This window comes from Dipteris shenzhenensis, chromosome 33, assembly GCF_047967505.1.
Source record: "Dipteris shenzhenensis isolate YYH24624 ecotype China chromosome 33, Dip_SZ_1.0, whole genome shotgun sequence".
NCBI lineage: Eukaryota > Viridiplantae > Streptophyta > Polypodiopsida > Gleicheniales > Dipteridaceae > Dipteris > Dipteris shenzhenensis.
Genome location: NC_141628.1, coordinates 5,919,308 through 5,936,082, shown reverse-complemented (window position 1 = coordinate 5,936,082; position 16,775 = coordinate 5,919,308). Strand labels below are relative to the sequence as shown.

Genomic DNA, 16,775 nt, shown 5'->3' with positions numbered 1-16,775 from the left:
GTTTCTGCATGCGTACATAGGCAGGCAGCATGCGTTTGTGTGCATGCGCGCGTGTGTGTGTGGCTATCAATTGTGATCCATGGGTTTGTTAAAGTCTTCCACTATGGGTATGGCTTGGATAAGAAGCAAGTCTGTACCACCTATCTAACACAAGTTTGTACCAGTTATCTAACACGAGTAACCTTTGAAGCTAGATTGCTTCACATATTGCATATCTTGCTGCCATATATTCAGCCTCAAGTAATACTATCTTGCTTTTTGCTCACCCATGAAATATGGACTCTGCTCAAAGAAAAAGGATAGCTTGCCTGTATAGTGACCCTTTTGTCTTTGCTACCTGCCCAAACATTGTCGCAAAACCTTGCATAGAACAACTCTCCTTTGGTAAAGCAAAACAATAGATCATCTAGACATACTGATTTCCAACCTTTTCATGAATAGTGATAGTTGATATCGATTTGCTAAGTCCTCCAATGATCCACAAGATTATTGGCCGCATGACAGCTCTCACTGGTGTTAGAGGTCATCTCCCGATGTCACCGTAGAGAGAGAGGGCCTTGCTTGCGGATGTGCCTGCCCAATGAGTGAGACTAGGGTAGAGAGTGAGGGCCTCTGGGTGTGCCCGTCCACGTGAGTGTTTGTTAGTCTGGCTTTCCAGTGTCTCATGTGATGTCATGCAGGTCACAGAGGTACCCCGGTAGGGTGCAGGGTTGTGTGAGCAGGTGTGTCTCAAGAATCTTTTATGAGCCCCTATTTGAGGACTGTAGAGCTGTGGGTGGGCCGACCTGCAGGTCGGCCACCTTGGCTAGCCCTTGTTTTGGACTGGAGTGTGCCCTCATTAGGGCCTGGACAGCCCTATATAGCAGGCTGTAGGGGTCGGTCCCTAGGGCAGAAGTCATTAGCTGCTGGTCAGTGGCCCCTATGCTAGCTGACTAGGGGGGGGGGACTGGGCTATATATGTGCCTCCCCTCTCCCCTCATTTCTCATCTTCAGGAGCTGGAGCGATCCTTCTAGCAGTGCATCTTGTGGAGCCTTTCAGAGGTGCAGAGCCGGCCCATAGCATCACCTGAGGAGCAGGGTAGTGGAGCAATCCTTCCACTCCCTCGTGCTCCCTATTCGCCTGGCTGTTGAGCTGTGTGTTCCGAGCTCTCGAGCAGTGCGTTGTTTCCATGTTTTCCCTGAGTTGTAGCATGGTTTTCTCCAAAGATCACTTGCAGTTCTCTTGTGCCTTTTCTCTCTTCTTTCTCTCCTTCTCAGTGTGTGTGTCTGTGTGTGGAATTCCAGTGTTGCCCATGTTCCCGGTTGACCGACAGTTAGATGGGCTCAATTACGGCATTTGGTGGGTGATGATGGAAACTGTGCTACAGTCATACGACATGGCAGATTTTGTCTTGATAGTTGGCTTGGAAGGAGGCCGAGACTTTGTCCCAGCTACGAGACTGTGTTAATGCCAGGGTAAGATCATTTATTTTTCTTAATTGTACTCAAGTGATTAATCACGTGAAGCACATGACAGTGGCCAAAAGTATTTGGGAGCACTTGGTGTCCATGTATAATTGAATCTCTCTCATGAAGAGGGCCTCACTGGATGTCCTGATGAGGTTGCTGGATCCCAAGAAATCTTCATCGATGCCGGAACACATCGACAAGTTACAGGAACTTCAGCAGGAGATCCTCCAGGCACGGAAGAAGATTTCATCAGCGGACATGGCCATAACTCTCCTATCCCAGTTATCCTCTTAGTATGGGGCCTTCTATTCATCCCTGATCACCAGTGGTAGGGTAAATGAGTTGACCTGGTAGGAATTGGTCCCCATGGTGCTTGACCAGGAGGAGCGCTTCATTGATTGTACCTATGACAAGCAGCCTGAGGCTTTGAAAGCTAATCAAAGAGGAAGAAAGCAGTTGACAGCTGAGGAATGAGAAGCTCTCAAAGCATCCCGTACGTGTAACTAATGTGGTCAAAAAGATCATTATTGGCGTCAGTATCCCCAAAGGAACAAAGAGGGGTCCAGTAAGCAGGTAGCCCATAGTGTGACTGTTACTCCAGCCTTTTGGTAGCACTTGGCAGGAGCTACCAGCAGGCTTTCCGGATCCAGATGGAGGATTGCTTGCTTGTTTATGGGCCGATCAGGTGTACTGAGCAGTTGTTCCCGCTGACTCAGGTGGCAGTTTGTTACCAGTTTCTATTTTGTTTGGACGTTATGACCTGGCAGATCCAGAGGGGGTCTCCTAGTGTTCTGCTGCAGCTATTGTCTGATGTTGTTGGAGATGCGGATGGGTCAGCAGAGTGCTAGTGCGGGAACCCAAACACAGTTGATTGATCCTTGCGAGCTGTTATATGCCCTTAATTCACTACTACATTTGCTGCCGTGAACTCAGCCTTGAAGGAAGAGTAATAGTGTCTTGCTTCTTGCTCATTGATGAAATATGGCCATTGCTTACTGACAAAATAAATTTCTGTAGTGCACTTTTTGATTTGCTTTCCTCAAACAGTCCCAGAACCCTTGCAGTTGTAGTTTAGCCTGCCCATAAAAATCCCACATGTAGAGCAATTTTGATGTACCTAAGGATCCTTTTGGCTGCCCGCTAATGGCTGGCCGTGAGACATGTCCTGTACACACCATCAATGTGACCGAAGAATCAAGTTGCCAACTAGATGCCTGAACAAAGTGGCATCCATATCTGGCTCATCCACATCAATATCCAATTTCAATCCTATCTACATGTAGCATACTTTGTCTAGCTGATAAATATGTCGTTGATGCACTTCATTCCCAAATATTGATGCAATTGTCCAAAATCTATCAACCCAAATGAGAGCCTAATCAATGCCTATAATGATGAGATGAGAACGACAAGTTTGAAGCTGTCATTTTTCTGTAAAAAAAGATTTGGATGTTTTTTGTGTGTATACAACCGAGGCTGCCTACTTAGTCTATCTCAACCAGGTCTTGTAGAGACACTGAGATACACATAGCAAAAACATGTGTTTTGTGTGTGATTAGGAGTATTGCTCGGTGGTACAATCCCAAGAGAAGGTATCATTATCGAGAGATTACAGATTGAGGCATACAAAATAAGAAAGAAAGAAAGTTTCATAAACTCTTTGAAAGACCCAAGGGTCTATGAGATTGTAAGAAAACCAAATACAATAAAATGCATGGGATGGAGCCTTAAAGCGGACATCCACTCCCAAGGCTGATGTCTGAGAGCACGGGAAGAGCAAGTAGAGAACTACACACATCACCTAGCATAACTTTTTCCTTGAGAGCCATGGGCCATTAGGGATCCTTATAAGGGAAGTGGTGGTTCAATTGCCCACCAAGATCTCGAAACCTCAGTATGTTGTGTGGGGGACCAAATCTACCGGCCAATTAAGGAAAGAAGAGATAATCTCGGCACACAGTGGCTCTGGTTAAGGCTTGTGTCATCGAGAAAAAAAGTCAATGATAGGACGACAGTGATAGTCAACCTAGGCAGCCTACCTAAGCCTCTTTGTCCTTCGCGAGGAGGTTGAGACTTCACCATACGTAGACCTCTACCTAGACGTCATGGATTTCTTTAGCCGCGGGGTAGTTCTCCTTGTTGGGGACTAAATGCAGAGACAGGTGCATGCTAGGTATTACTTTTGGGTTTTCGTAATGATTGTATCGTGTTACCAGATGTTGATCTAGACAAGGCTGGGATGTCCCCAATCTCCATAGACAGACGAGCTCCAATCAAATCCTCTGGGCACACATTATTAGACATGGGCAGGATACATGATCTTGTCATCTATAATGGCCTAGAGTCTAGCCACCTTCATCCATGAGGCGCTTACTCAAATTGCAGACACAGGGACATGGCGCACATATAGACTTATTTTAAAAGTATAATTACAGAGTTCCTCCAAACAGATCACAATGTACCACTAGACAACGAGAGGTAGAGATCCAGAGCCAGTGACACAACACTCTTGATAGAGGACAGCATAGATCATGCTTGGTGACATCCCATCCATGTTCAGCACCGAAGCATGACCGATAGGGTTACCGTGGCCCTTGTCAGACGCAGAGCCATCGCCAGGTGGCCACGACAAACCACATCCACACAGCCTTCATCACTCTATCTCTGACCTCATCCGAGTGCAGCCCCGCCCACCACAGGGCCCATCATGATATCCCACTCCCCTTTTGGACCCCCACTCACGTATTCGATGTATCTCACCAGACTTGACATTGGATCTGATTTGATATGATGACAATGATGATGTTATGACTACTCATTAGGTGATGATGCTCATTTAGTAGCTCCACCCTTTCAGCTTATTGTATCAAGTTTCTCTCAGTCTCATAGACCCATTGGTCTTCTGAAGACTCTAATAAACTCTCTTTCTTTCTTTCTTCCTCTACACTCTCTACTTTACATACTCTTTCATATTTTGGGCAACCTTGCTGCCTTTACCATCTCCTAGCCTGTTATCTCTCGCATGAATCCAAATATCTTCAACAAAGGAGAAGGGTGTGCTGAATAATGTGTTGCATCTTTTCCCTTATGTGTAGTCCCTAGGCATATTGAGATTTTGGATTGCATGTTGAGAATTTGGAAGCATGTGTGGAATATGCTCGAGTTCTCCTTCTAATTCTTTTTTAGCCGCATGCATGTTGTTTCCGTAATCTCTTGCATGTTGGCTTCTGGGGTCATGCATGCTTTGAACACCTTCATCTTGGTATGGAGCAAGCTTCTAGCGATAGAACTATGCAAACTAATACCCATGGACTGTTTGTCCCATCTTCAGTGCAGATATTCCAAATTGATGCTCAAGTCCTGCAAAGTTTGTTCCTCAGCTGCAAACTACGCAGCAACAGTTATTGTTGTTGCAAAAGACTCAGGAGGCACAACGTGTGCACACTTCTATGCCCTACTTTTCTTCGGAGGTGTACTCAGAGGAGGAGAAGGAGCATTCACCAGATTCTGTGTGCTCCTAGCTAAGTAGCCAGGAGGCACATTATGCCATAACGCATTATCCTGATCATATGTGTGCTACCCTTGTGGGGATGTTATCTTTGAGGGAAGATCTTTTCATGGAGGCAAGATTTGAATGTAAAGCCTTCTACATCCACTACTTGAACAATGTCTTGTCAAGCCTTCACGCCGAAATTTTACTGGAGCCCGCTAAGTTTAATAACGACTTGGAATAAGGGTGGCAAGCCTCTAAATATGTTTATCAAGGAGTTCTGGAAAATCACTTCTAACTCGTAAATTCAATTAACAAACATTGTGCTTTTTCTTTGTTTGTAGTATACCTAAAGACTATCAGAAATAAGATCAGGAGGAATAATCTAGAGATGCTTGATCAGGCTATCTACTTTGCGAAGATCTATGATAGTACCCTTGCAACACACAAGGATATTGGGTCTTCACCGGCCGGACAAAGTGACGGAAAAATAACCGTAAGAACCGTCGAGCCATTCTCCACTGTAAGCTAAATCTCGAGCAAAGGGACTTTGCTTCAAATGCGGCCATCTATTGAACGCTTACCCTTTAAAGCAGCGGTCCTATTAATTGAGTCTTGTACTTCGGGTAATGCGTGCTAGTTTGTCTTTTCTTTTGATACAAATTGTGAGAAATACCATTTCAATTGGTAATGTGTTTGAACCCCATGACTTAGTCCACATGGTGGGTTTTGTGAATGGGCATCGAGTTCATGTTTTATATCATGTAATGGTAGTACTCACAATTTCGTTGATACTTCTCTTCATCCCAACAGTTCCGAGTAGCCTTTGACATGTGGTCAATCTTGCACATGGAGCCATGGAAACCTGAAAGGAGATGGTCCTAAATCTTTGAGTTGAGATTCAAGATTACTCTGAAGGGCTGTCCTTTCATGTGATGAGATTTGGATAGAGTGCCGTTGGTTATGGGAGGGTAATCTCTTCGAGACACTCAATGGGACCCGGGTGAGTGGTTTTGGCCTACTCGAGTAGGGCACCTAGAGAGAATGGAGGAGGTGCCCTTTTTCTCATATACGACCCGCATTGGCTATTGCTTGTAGCTTCAAGGAGTAGCTTGGACCCCCTCAAGTGATTGTCATTGGGTTAAGTAGGAGGTCCCTAGTGAGGTTTTCTCTTGCTTTTGGTCACGTCTCTGGACTAGCCTGAGACCACATAAGATCTCATACTTCTTTTGGATGGTGGCCTACTCATCGGCCCCTGGTTGGATCAAATGTGGTGGATGGCAGCTCCCATGGTTGCACAGATATAGTGCTAGAGACAATACCTCATTGTCTCCAGGGCTGCTAGCGGCGCAGAGGATATGGTCAGCAGATTTCAGGTTTGTGGCCAACACGCAACGGATTCAGTGAGACTTCACATGGGGGATGGTCACGTGGCTTACAGAGGGTCCATGCTTTCTGAATTGATCCGACCTCTCTAGCTTATCAGATCCAGGGCTAGCATGTGGTTAGGATCGAGGCATACGATGCGGTGCCTCCTTGCCGCGCATGCCCTATGCCTCCGAGGATAGTGTGTGTACAACATCACTGCTTGGAACATCTGGGTTGCCCATTACAGTTTGGTGATGTAAGACATCAAGTTTCCCCGCCGGCAACCACTCTCGTCGCCATCTGGCAGGATATTATTTAGACCATACGTGCCATCTGGGAGCACGAGACTCTGGGTTCTAGAGCGATCGCCGAAAGGCAAGGTGTTTTTGCAAGGCATGGCCTGTAGGCATTTTTTATTTCCTCCTTGCCGTGAGAGGGATTTGCTGGATGTATAGTCCACCACCTCGGTTGCTAGCCCCTATTCGAGAGATTCCCTAGGTAGTGAGCTGGGCTCTCTGAAAATAGGCTGGTTTTCTTTTTGACAACCAAGTTCTGTCTTTTTTCCCCCATGGTCAGCACCTTTTGGTTTTATTGATCTGTAGGGTTGGTTATTTCAAAGCATGAATAAAAGTTCCTTTAAGGTAAACCTTCTCTTATGCCAAATGGGAAAAGAGGATAGAGAATGGCGTCATCAAAGTGTGAAGCCAAAGCATAGTATTGATATTGCAAGAGTAAGGAAAGCACAACACATTTAGGGTTATGTACCTTTAAAGCATAATCCACTATTAACATGTTACAAATACCAATGTTGGAGAACATTGAGATACAATCCACACTTTGAGGGAGAACCGATTATTGTATTTGAATCCTAGCCTTGGTATGAGATATTATCATAAATTAGATAGATCAGACGACATCCATCACCTTAAGTTTTTGGTATTTCGATGACTTGACGAATTTGTGAAAATCTCTGTTTAAGCTCGCTCAGGCTTGAACAAACTCGGATGGGTGACCTCCTAGGAAGAGGGAGGTGTGGCTGCACCCATTGAGATTTCAACATGGTATCAAAGCCACGGTTGTGTATTTGGGAGCTAGGACCTCAATTAAAGTGTGGCAGGAGGGGGAGTGTTGGCGATATGATCCACACTTCCAGAGAGAACTAATTATCGGGTTTGAATCCCAGCTTTGGTAAGAGACATTTTTATAAATCGGATAGATCGGAGGACATCCATCACTGTAAGGTTTTGGTGTTTGGATAGCTAGATCAATTGTGGAAATTTTTGGTTGAAGCTTGCTCAGGCGTGAACAAACTCAAATGGGTGACCTCCCAGGAAGGGGGAGGTGTGGCTGCCCCCATTGAGATTTTGTCACTATAGTCTAGAGGAAATAGATAGAGCTCATAGTTTTTTAGTTGTATTATTCAGTGGAGGTTTTGTCATTAAGAGTCACAGATAACACCAAATGTTCTTATGTTTTGTTAGTCTGCTTTCATTCTATATTGTTAAAACTCTCTCTCTCTCTCTCTCTCTCTCTCTCTCTCTCTCTCTCTCTCTCTCCCCCCTCTTCTATGGTGCAGAAAACACAGGATAAAAACAGAATGAAAAAGGGGAGAAAAAAGCTTGCTTTCTGATATATACGATTTTTTACGTCACTGTGTAGGTCAGCAGTGAGTGATAAAGAAGAGTGGCCTTCCAAGTACTCAAAGGTCTTTTTTAAGGTAATTTTAATCATGAATTTTTCAGAACATCAGTTAGTATGATAAATTCTCCTTGGTCTTGCTTGTTAGCCATGCCATTCAATTATAGAGAAGTGATATATGCACAATGTTGAACTATACTTACCTTGCTCTTGCTTGTTTGCCGTGCCATTCAATTATAGAGAAGTGATAGGAATATATGCACAATGTTGAACTATACTTACCTAAAGCTCGTTGTAGTTATGATATGCATTCTGTCCCTGTTGTAATAGGGTTTTGGAATGAGTTATTTCTAAAGTCAAAACAGCGCGCATCCTGTAGTACTAAGTGACGTACATTCTGCTGTAAAAGGGGTCCCTACGCATGTATTGATTTCATGAACTTTGACACCAAAAAATACATTGCCGATTCAATTTGCTCATATTGTTTTGCTCGAAAAATTGAAATCCCCCAACAAAAACAAGAATAGCTTGATTCAAAATTTTAAATAAAGTACTTGTGAATGAATCTAACAAGCATACTATACATAAACAAAAAATGGTCAAGGTTCATTATTCGTACATAATTTTATAAACCAATGCAATGACTGATAGTATGGTTAATTACCTTCTCTTGTGGAGCAAAGGTACCGTGTGGTATTGTTCTGTTATCCAACTGGCCCTTTGCTATTGCCTAAGTCCTCTAGTCCCATGCTAGTGTGCTTCCCTTAATCCCGGGGACCCCTAACCCTACTGGATTAAGTCTACTAATCTGAGGATTAGCGTCTAGGTACATAACATTCTCCCCACTTCAAGCGTTTAGGTACTTACTACAGCAAAACCGTTTGGAAGCTTTAAGCTTTGGTGAAAGCTTATCAAAATCAGAGTCTGATTTAGGGTGTGCTTGCTTTCTAAAGCTAAGGGCCTAGTCTATTAGAGACCTTGTGCTCCCCCCTGCAGAAGAATAACGAGCCCATAAACTGCTGCACATTAGACTCAAGTGTGCAACAAGGGGCCAAAAGAGTGGTGCAATAAAAAATTGCTAATTTTAGCACTGGACTCCAGAAAGGGCAGAGGGCCTTTCCTTTGGGCATAGGAGGCCAAATTTAGAGCAGGGAGAACAGAATTCGCCACTTGCTAGGAGCTACTAGGAGTTTCACTTTGAACATTGAGGAGACCACGCCCCCCTCCGCCACCACAGCATAGGACAGCCCGATAAATGCAGATCCGAGACATTTTCACTGCTCATCGACGAGCTGGTTTCTGAGTTCCATGTCCTAGCCTATTTCAGATAGCATATGTTTTGTACTTGATTTTGCTTGAGCTATTGAGCTCTTTTATTTCAGCATAGTACTTAGCGAAGGTCTTAGGGCACCCTTTGTTCCAGTCCATTGAGGTGCGTATGAGTTTTTCCTTTTGGTGTACTTTGCACTTTGTCCAATAGGTCCGCGAGGCCTCCCGCGGAGGTTAATACATCTCTCTCTCTCTCTCTATATATATATATACATCACAACTGTAACCGTTCGCAAAGAACAACTTTGGCCAATTGAAAGCAAACCACACTATTTTATCAAGCCAAAATTGAGCTAATCCCTACCGAGCTTGTTGCTCGTGTACAAAATTGTTGATAGACACTTTCTACTCAGCTTACACTCCACCATCTATAGGACTATCACAGCAGTCGACTATCTAACGACATGACTAATTGAGTTGTGGCTACCCTCTGATTGTTGCTATTGTTGGGATGGAGGGAGGAGCCAATCGATGTTGCATTTCCAGCTGAATAAGTTATAACATCCTAACAATAGCTGTGTATGGAGGGAGGAACCAATTGGCTCCTCACTCCATCAAAACCGTGTATTGCAACTTCAATTGGCTACCTTAAGCTTAGGATGTTATCCCATCTAAATCTACCTTTATTCCCATAAATGGCTATTATTAGGATGGAGGGAGGATCCAAATTGCAAGGATGTACACCCAACAAAGAGCCAATTGTGTAGGTAGGTCGGCTGAGGGAGTACCCCTGTTAGTGGTAGCACTTAGCCTTGGCGTCACGAGGGTGTGATTTATGGTGCAATGTTGTCCTGCATGTAGGCAAGACCGTGGGAAAGTAAGGAGCAAGGTCCTAGGTTGCTTGGAATGCTAGAAAACCCTAGCAATTAATGCCTTGGGGGTAAAAATGGTGGTTGGGTCCAAGAGGGGGGGCAAAAAGCCCTGAGGATCCAAGGTTGGGCCATTGGAATGGACCCCATAGAGGGGGCAAGGGGCAAATGCATTTCAAGTTGGTCATTGGAGTGACCACATAGAAGGCTTGGGGGGATCAAGGGGGAAATGGAAACATGGGTTGCCATGTGGCATGCCCATGCAACAACCATTTTGGCAAGGTTGCCTATGGACGCTCCCATGAGGAACCATGAAGAAAGGAGGACAGATGATGGGCAACGTGGATGGCATAGGCAAGAGAACGTCACCGGTTGCTGGACATCAATTGGGCTCAAATTTGCTCTGGGGCTGAGGGCGGAGAGGCGTTTGCCTTCGTAGGTGCTGAGTGCTAGCAAAGAAGATCTTGGCTGTTGGAAAACACTTGAGATCCCCGCTTTGTGCCTTCGCATGGTTCAGTAGAGGCTGGCTGGTCTCTAAGGCCAGCGCTATGATTGCGAGGGCTAGGCAACACACATGCAGACCACCAAGGAGTAGACATCGTACAGTCTCATCAGTACACATTTGGGGCTGTGTGCCAGCTAGTGTCACAGGATTGCGGGCTGTTGAGCTTGCCGTAGCAGTACGGTGATGAAAGAAAAGTGGTAGGGAACCTAGTGAAGAGCCTATGCAACTAAAGATAGGATGGGTGCGAAGCAACTCTTTTTCATTCCATGGAAATGTTTACCAGTTCAGCATGCATGGTCATGCCTCAGACAGCCAAGAGTAACGTTCATGAAAGCAAAAGGAGAGAAAAAACAACCAGCAAATCACTATAATTCAATTAGCTCTGTAGATGAGGTTGGGGCTCCCTATGGGATTAGACTAGCAATATGGGCTCCAATAGAAAAAGAGCAAATGCACAACGCCCAGAGCATGTACCCGGACCACAATGACTTGAGATGATACCCTCAATAGGCCACTATCATCTTTCCCATAATGCCAGTTAATGCACCATTGAAATACTCATCCATAGCATTGCACTGTGGATAGTGAGGAGTTGCATACCTGTGTTTGATTTTTAGGTTGTCACAAAGGAGATCCATCAATTCACTTCGAAACCCGGGTCCACGGTCAGATACAAGCTCCAAGGGTATGCCGAATCGGCAACAGATATCTTCATAAATAAACTTACTGATTGTCTTTGCATTGACCGCCTTTATAGGTTTGCCTCACCCCATCGAGACAGATAATCAACAGCAATCAACAAGTAGCAGTTTCCTCGTGCAGTCATTGGCATTGGTCTGATTGCATCAATACCCCATTTCTCAAAGATATTAAAGGCAACCACTACATTTCGAAGCTCTGGATGAAGGATTCTCTTACCCATTTGCTGGCACTGGAAGCAAGACTTGCACCAATGCATGATGTCCCTCTGTAAGGAAGGCCATACATACCCCTCTGTCAGAATCTTCTTCAACATGATCTTGAAGGCAAAATGGCCTCCACATATACCTTCATGATTGGCTTCTAATATATGCAAGATCTCTGAATGCCATGGTATCCTCCTGAGAATCAAATCAGCTCCCTTCATGTACAGAACATCACCAATTATGACATAAGGTTGACAGGCTTTCACAAATCTGTATCTTTTTTGTTTGGGTATCTCATCAAGAACTTTTCTGGACAGCAGAAAACTTTCTTCTTTTGCCAGGAACTCCCTACCTCTGTAAAGAGGCTCTTGTATTCTTGCAGCCTGTACATGTGCTTCAGTCATTCCCTGGGCAGCATCATGAGCAACAGTATTCTTCTTACTTCTATCCACATGCTGTAGAGTCCAAGCTTCAAGCTGTCCCAATCTTTTCTTGATAATACTCACCCAGTTCCTTAATTCCCAGATTAGCACATACTTGGAGGCCTTCATACAAAGCTGCGTATTCAGCTTCATTATTGCTGCCTGCCTTGAGCTGAATGCATGCCCCTTGAACCTCCTTTCCCTCTGAATCATGCACTACAATTCCTCCGGTTGCTTTGTTTAAACTCTTTTTGAAAAAGCCATCAAAATGCAAGACAAATGTAAACTTGGTCCTCCATCTTTGCTGTGCGTTCTTCCACTTCTTTCACCAATATGGGACCCTCTTTGTACGTGAGCAGATCAGCCAATGATGCTCTTGTAGATTCTTCTACCAGGAAGGTAAATGAATACTCTTGCAATTCAGTTATCCACAAAATAATACATCTCGAGAGATTAGTATTGCTCAACAACTGTGGAAGCAAGGTACAATTGGTCAAGACTACAAAAGTTCGAGACAACAAATACGGTCGGAACCTCCGACAAGCATATACCAAGCTGGCCTGCTTGAAATCAGGAGCCTTCACACTAGAAATGTGTCCAAGCATCTCTTTCACAGCTTCAAATACCTCTTCACACTCACAAGTCCAGTTCAATGGCTCATGCTTAACCATTTGCTGGACGGAAACAACACCTGGGACAGCATGTGAATAAACCTTGCAAGATATTTCACTTTTTGAATGAAAGTATGCAATTGCTTGGTGTTCGAAGGAGTAGACAACATCATCAATGCCTTCACTTTATCTGGGTCAGGTGCACTTCCATTTTCAGAAACAGTATGCCCCAAAATCTTGATACTACTTCTTGCCAAACGACACTTAATTGGATTCAGCTCTCCGCCACTTGCATCCACCCTTTCAAATACAGCATCTAGCTTTTGCAAATGCTCCTTGCGATTACTGTACACACAGATATCATCAATAAATACATTGCAAAAATTATCCAAATAAGGAGCTAGTACCTCATTAGAATTCTCCTGATAGTGAGCCGGGGCATTCTTGAGACCAAAGGTTATCTGCTTGTAACAGAAGCACCCCCACGGAGTGATGAAGGTGGTCTTCAGTCGATCTTCTGGCTCTATAGCAATCTGGAAGTAACCCAAGTAACCATCACAAAGACTATACATCTCATGGCCAGCTACCCTATCTAATATGTCATCCATATGTAGTAGAGGATAGTGATTACTCTCGGTAGCAGCATTCAAAGGCTTTATAGTCCACACATACTCTCCATTTCCCATTTTTTTTTGGAACAATCACCACAGGGCTGGCCCAATTCGAATGCATCACTGGCATTATAATATCAGCTCATAACAACTCCACTATCTCTGCTCTTAACACTTCTGTTTGTTCTGGGCTTAATCTCCTCATCTTCTGACATACTGGCTTAGCATTCTCTTTTAACTCAATTCCTAGTGGCTTCCCTTGGAATCCACTATCTCTGCTCTCAACACTTCTGTTTGTTCTGGGCTTAATCTCCTCATCTTCTGACATACTGGCTTAGCATTCTCTTTTAACTCAATTCTTAGTGGCTTCCCCTGGAATCCCCTAATTTCTTCATACGAGGTGATGAACAAATTGGGGTACTTCTGCAACATCCTATAATATTCTTCTTTCTCTCCAAGAGTAAGATATGGATTTATTGTATGCTGAATCGGTTCTTGTATAGGCTCATGAGCATCCCTGGGCTGCATGAATCTCTCCATTACCTCACTTCTATCCTCTTCCTGTGCACTGAGTTCAGTTGTGAGATCCACTTGCAGATTTTCCATCCTTCCTATAAAGGCTACATTAGCATCATCACTGTCTGAAGTAAGGCTGCTCTCCTCTTCGCTGTTAGTATCACTTTCATTGTCCACCTCTGCCTCTTTTTCAGGATCAAAAACTTCAGCATGACTAACCATATCAAACCGCATCCTCTGTCCCTTAGAACTATGCACTGTAATCACTCCGTTTCCCCAATTCTGTATTGCTCCTACCTTCGTAACCAAGGTCTTCCCAAAATGAGAGGATAAGCTCCTAGACCAGCTGACATGACATGGCAATCTACCTTGCAATGAACCTTGAATGCTTCAATCTCCATTCCAGCCACAATTCCCAGGGTCTTAACCCTAGCATGATTCGCCATTCGGATGCAGAACCTTGAAGGAGATGAAATCTTTAAGCGCAATTTCTCCACACATGACTGTGTGACTACACAGATTTGAGCTCCACCGTCAACATAAGCTTCACCAAGTCCCACTCCTTTGTGCCAGGGTTCTACTGAAGGCAAGATATCTGGAAGCTCAGAAATTGACATTAGTTTAATTATTTCCTTCCGAGGGCTCCACTTACCAGGGTTTACTGCTCTTCTCCATTCTTTTTTCAACTTGGGACACAGGCTGATTATTTGACCAAATGTGATGTCGGGCTCCCGCTTGGAAAGATCCTCTACCAAATCATATTCTCCTTGCTCCTTCCCAATCGGATAGTCTAGAGTCTTGAATTTTCTTCTAGGCATGGCTGTCACCTCATCCTCTTCTAACCCAAGCAGGCTTACCACCTTCCCTTTGCCTTTTTCCTCTATAGCCTTCACGACTCCACTATTACTTGGCTGGCCTTTGTTCTTCACCTCCACACTATGATCATTAGCCCGGTTATTTAATCCAACCGGCAAAGAATACATTTCTCCACCCATCCGAGGAGGTTTGTCACAATGAGTACTGTAATGCCCCCATTCTCCACAGTTGTAGCACTGTACATTAGGCACATAACTCCCATGTCCACGGCCTGCTTGCTAGGGTATGGAGCACCAAGAGGAGGCAGCCCTCCTGCTCCTCTCCCATTGGAGGTTCTTCCCCATCCTCTACCACTCATCAAGTTGAGATTGAGGTTTTTCATAAGCTCTAACATTTCTTGGAGTTCTTCTTTGAAGGATTCCTCTTCGGCTCTGCCTTAGATGGATCATCCTTCACAGTAAAGGTGACTTGAGGTCTAGGCTGCACGTTTCATTACTTAACTCAACCAGCCTCCTTTGTTTTCTCTCCTTTTCCTTGGCCTTCCTCACAGCATCCTCACAAGTGGGCAACTCCTTGCACTCAATCTTTATCCTTAATTCGGGCTTCAATCCTGAGACAAAATGATCCTTCTTGATCACTCGGGGTGGAACCTCTGGCAGCAAGGCTGTTTGCCACTTATTCCACAACACAGTAAATCTACTCAGATACTCATCCACAATCTGGTTAGGATGCTGCTGCAAACTACACAACTCCCTCCACATTTTATTAGAATCTTGGTTGCATGCAAACTGTGCCACAAAGGCAGCCCTCACCTCGGCATAATTTAGAGCCCTTAGTGCCCCGTCTTCAGTATGTAAACCAGATATAAATTCTTGCAGCCAAACATGAGACTCTCCTACTAGACAAAAGGTCAATATTTGAAGTAACACTGCTGGTGCATTCCTATCTTTGATCAGAGCTGTAAACTCCAGATTTTCAATAAACTTTTCAGGGTCCTCATGTGGCAACCCATAGAAGCAGGGAAATTCATGAGCCATACCTTCCAGTTCTTGCTTATCTCTTGTACATAGTAGTCTTTCATAGAATCTCTGTCCTTCAGTGCGAAGCTTGCATCTAACTCTGCATCTTTTTCTTTTGAATACTTTTTTGAGGACTCTTTGGATTATAGAACGAAGACGACTCACAAAAACTCAGTAATCAATGCAATCTTTGCTCCGGTGACCACACTTTTTACATTCCTGGCAAATAATCACCCGCATGCGAGGCTTCATCATCAGATACTGGTCTCCACACTTCTGGGCGTCCTTGTTATGGATACACACATCCCAATTCAAGACACAGGGGTCCCCAGCAGGATCGCCAAAACAGATGATGAAAGAAAAGTGGTAGGGAACCTAGTGAAGAGCCTATGCAACTGAAGATAGGACGGGCGTGAAGCAGCTTTTTTTCATTCCATGGAAATGTGTACCAGTTCAGCATGCATGGTCATGCCTCAGACAGCCGAGAGTAACGTTCATGAAAGCAAAAGGAGAATAAAAACAATAAGCAAATCACTATAATTCAATTAGCTCTGTAGATGAGGTCGGGACTCCTTATGGGATCAGACTAGCAATATGGGCTCCAATAGAAATAGAGCAAATGCACAACGCCCAGAGATGTACCCGGACCACAATGACTTGAGATGATACCCTCAATAGGCCACAAACAAGCACAAAGACACTAGGAAGACTCTCAACCGAGATGACACAAGTGACACGATGAACAATACTCATTCAAACAGGAATAACGCACATATTTGGAACCAGAAGCAATGGGAATGAGCCACAACTCCTGCAGATCATCCAAGATCCTCCAGACTTTAGTCGAATAGGTCCTCACTCTTCCTTGTCCACACGTATGGGCAACTTCCCAATTAGCGTTGTCTTTACATACGCAGCAATCTCTCCTCAGTGTATGAGCAGTCTCCTGCGCAATCCTTTGGCATCTGCTCCTCAAATTCTCGTTCACCTCAAGAACAAGCGATCAGCAGCTCTTCAAATTCCAACGACAGAATTCCAGCGAAGGGGGGGGCAAGCTTTGTACGAGCACCTCAAACAAGCAAAGCTCTCTCTCACAATCAGTGCAGAAGGCAGCGTAGACCACCAGCAACGTGCAATCAGCGCACACCTCCTTCTCTTCTTAAAAAACCCAGAGTCGTCACCTTCTCTCTTGCTTTCTGGAAAGCCTCTCTCCCCTTCTCTACAATCTGCGCTCCCCCTCTATAACGCAGCGTCAACTCCTTTTGGAAAATCCTTCATGCCACCCAC

The 16,775-nt window shown here is 44.5% G+C and overlaps 1 protein-coding gene across 2 annotated transcripts in view; it reads left to right on the top strand.

Annotated features, from left to right (window-relative positions):
* Nucleotides 1-16,775, top strand: part of MMH-1 (MUTM homolog-1) — a 102,099-nt gene that overhangs the window by 35,633 nt on the left and 49,691 nt on the right. For both annotated transcript variants that reach the window (XM_087371358.1, XM_087371357.1), the window contains exon 4: nt 7,967-8,024. In XM_087371358.1, the coding sequence (XP_087227484.1) occupies nt 7,967-8,024 (58 nt within the window). The remainder of the gene's footprint in view (nt 1-7,966; nt 8,025-16,775) is intronic.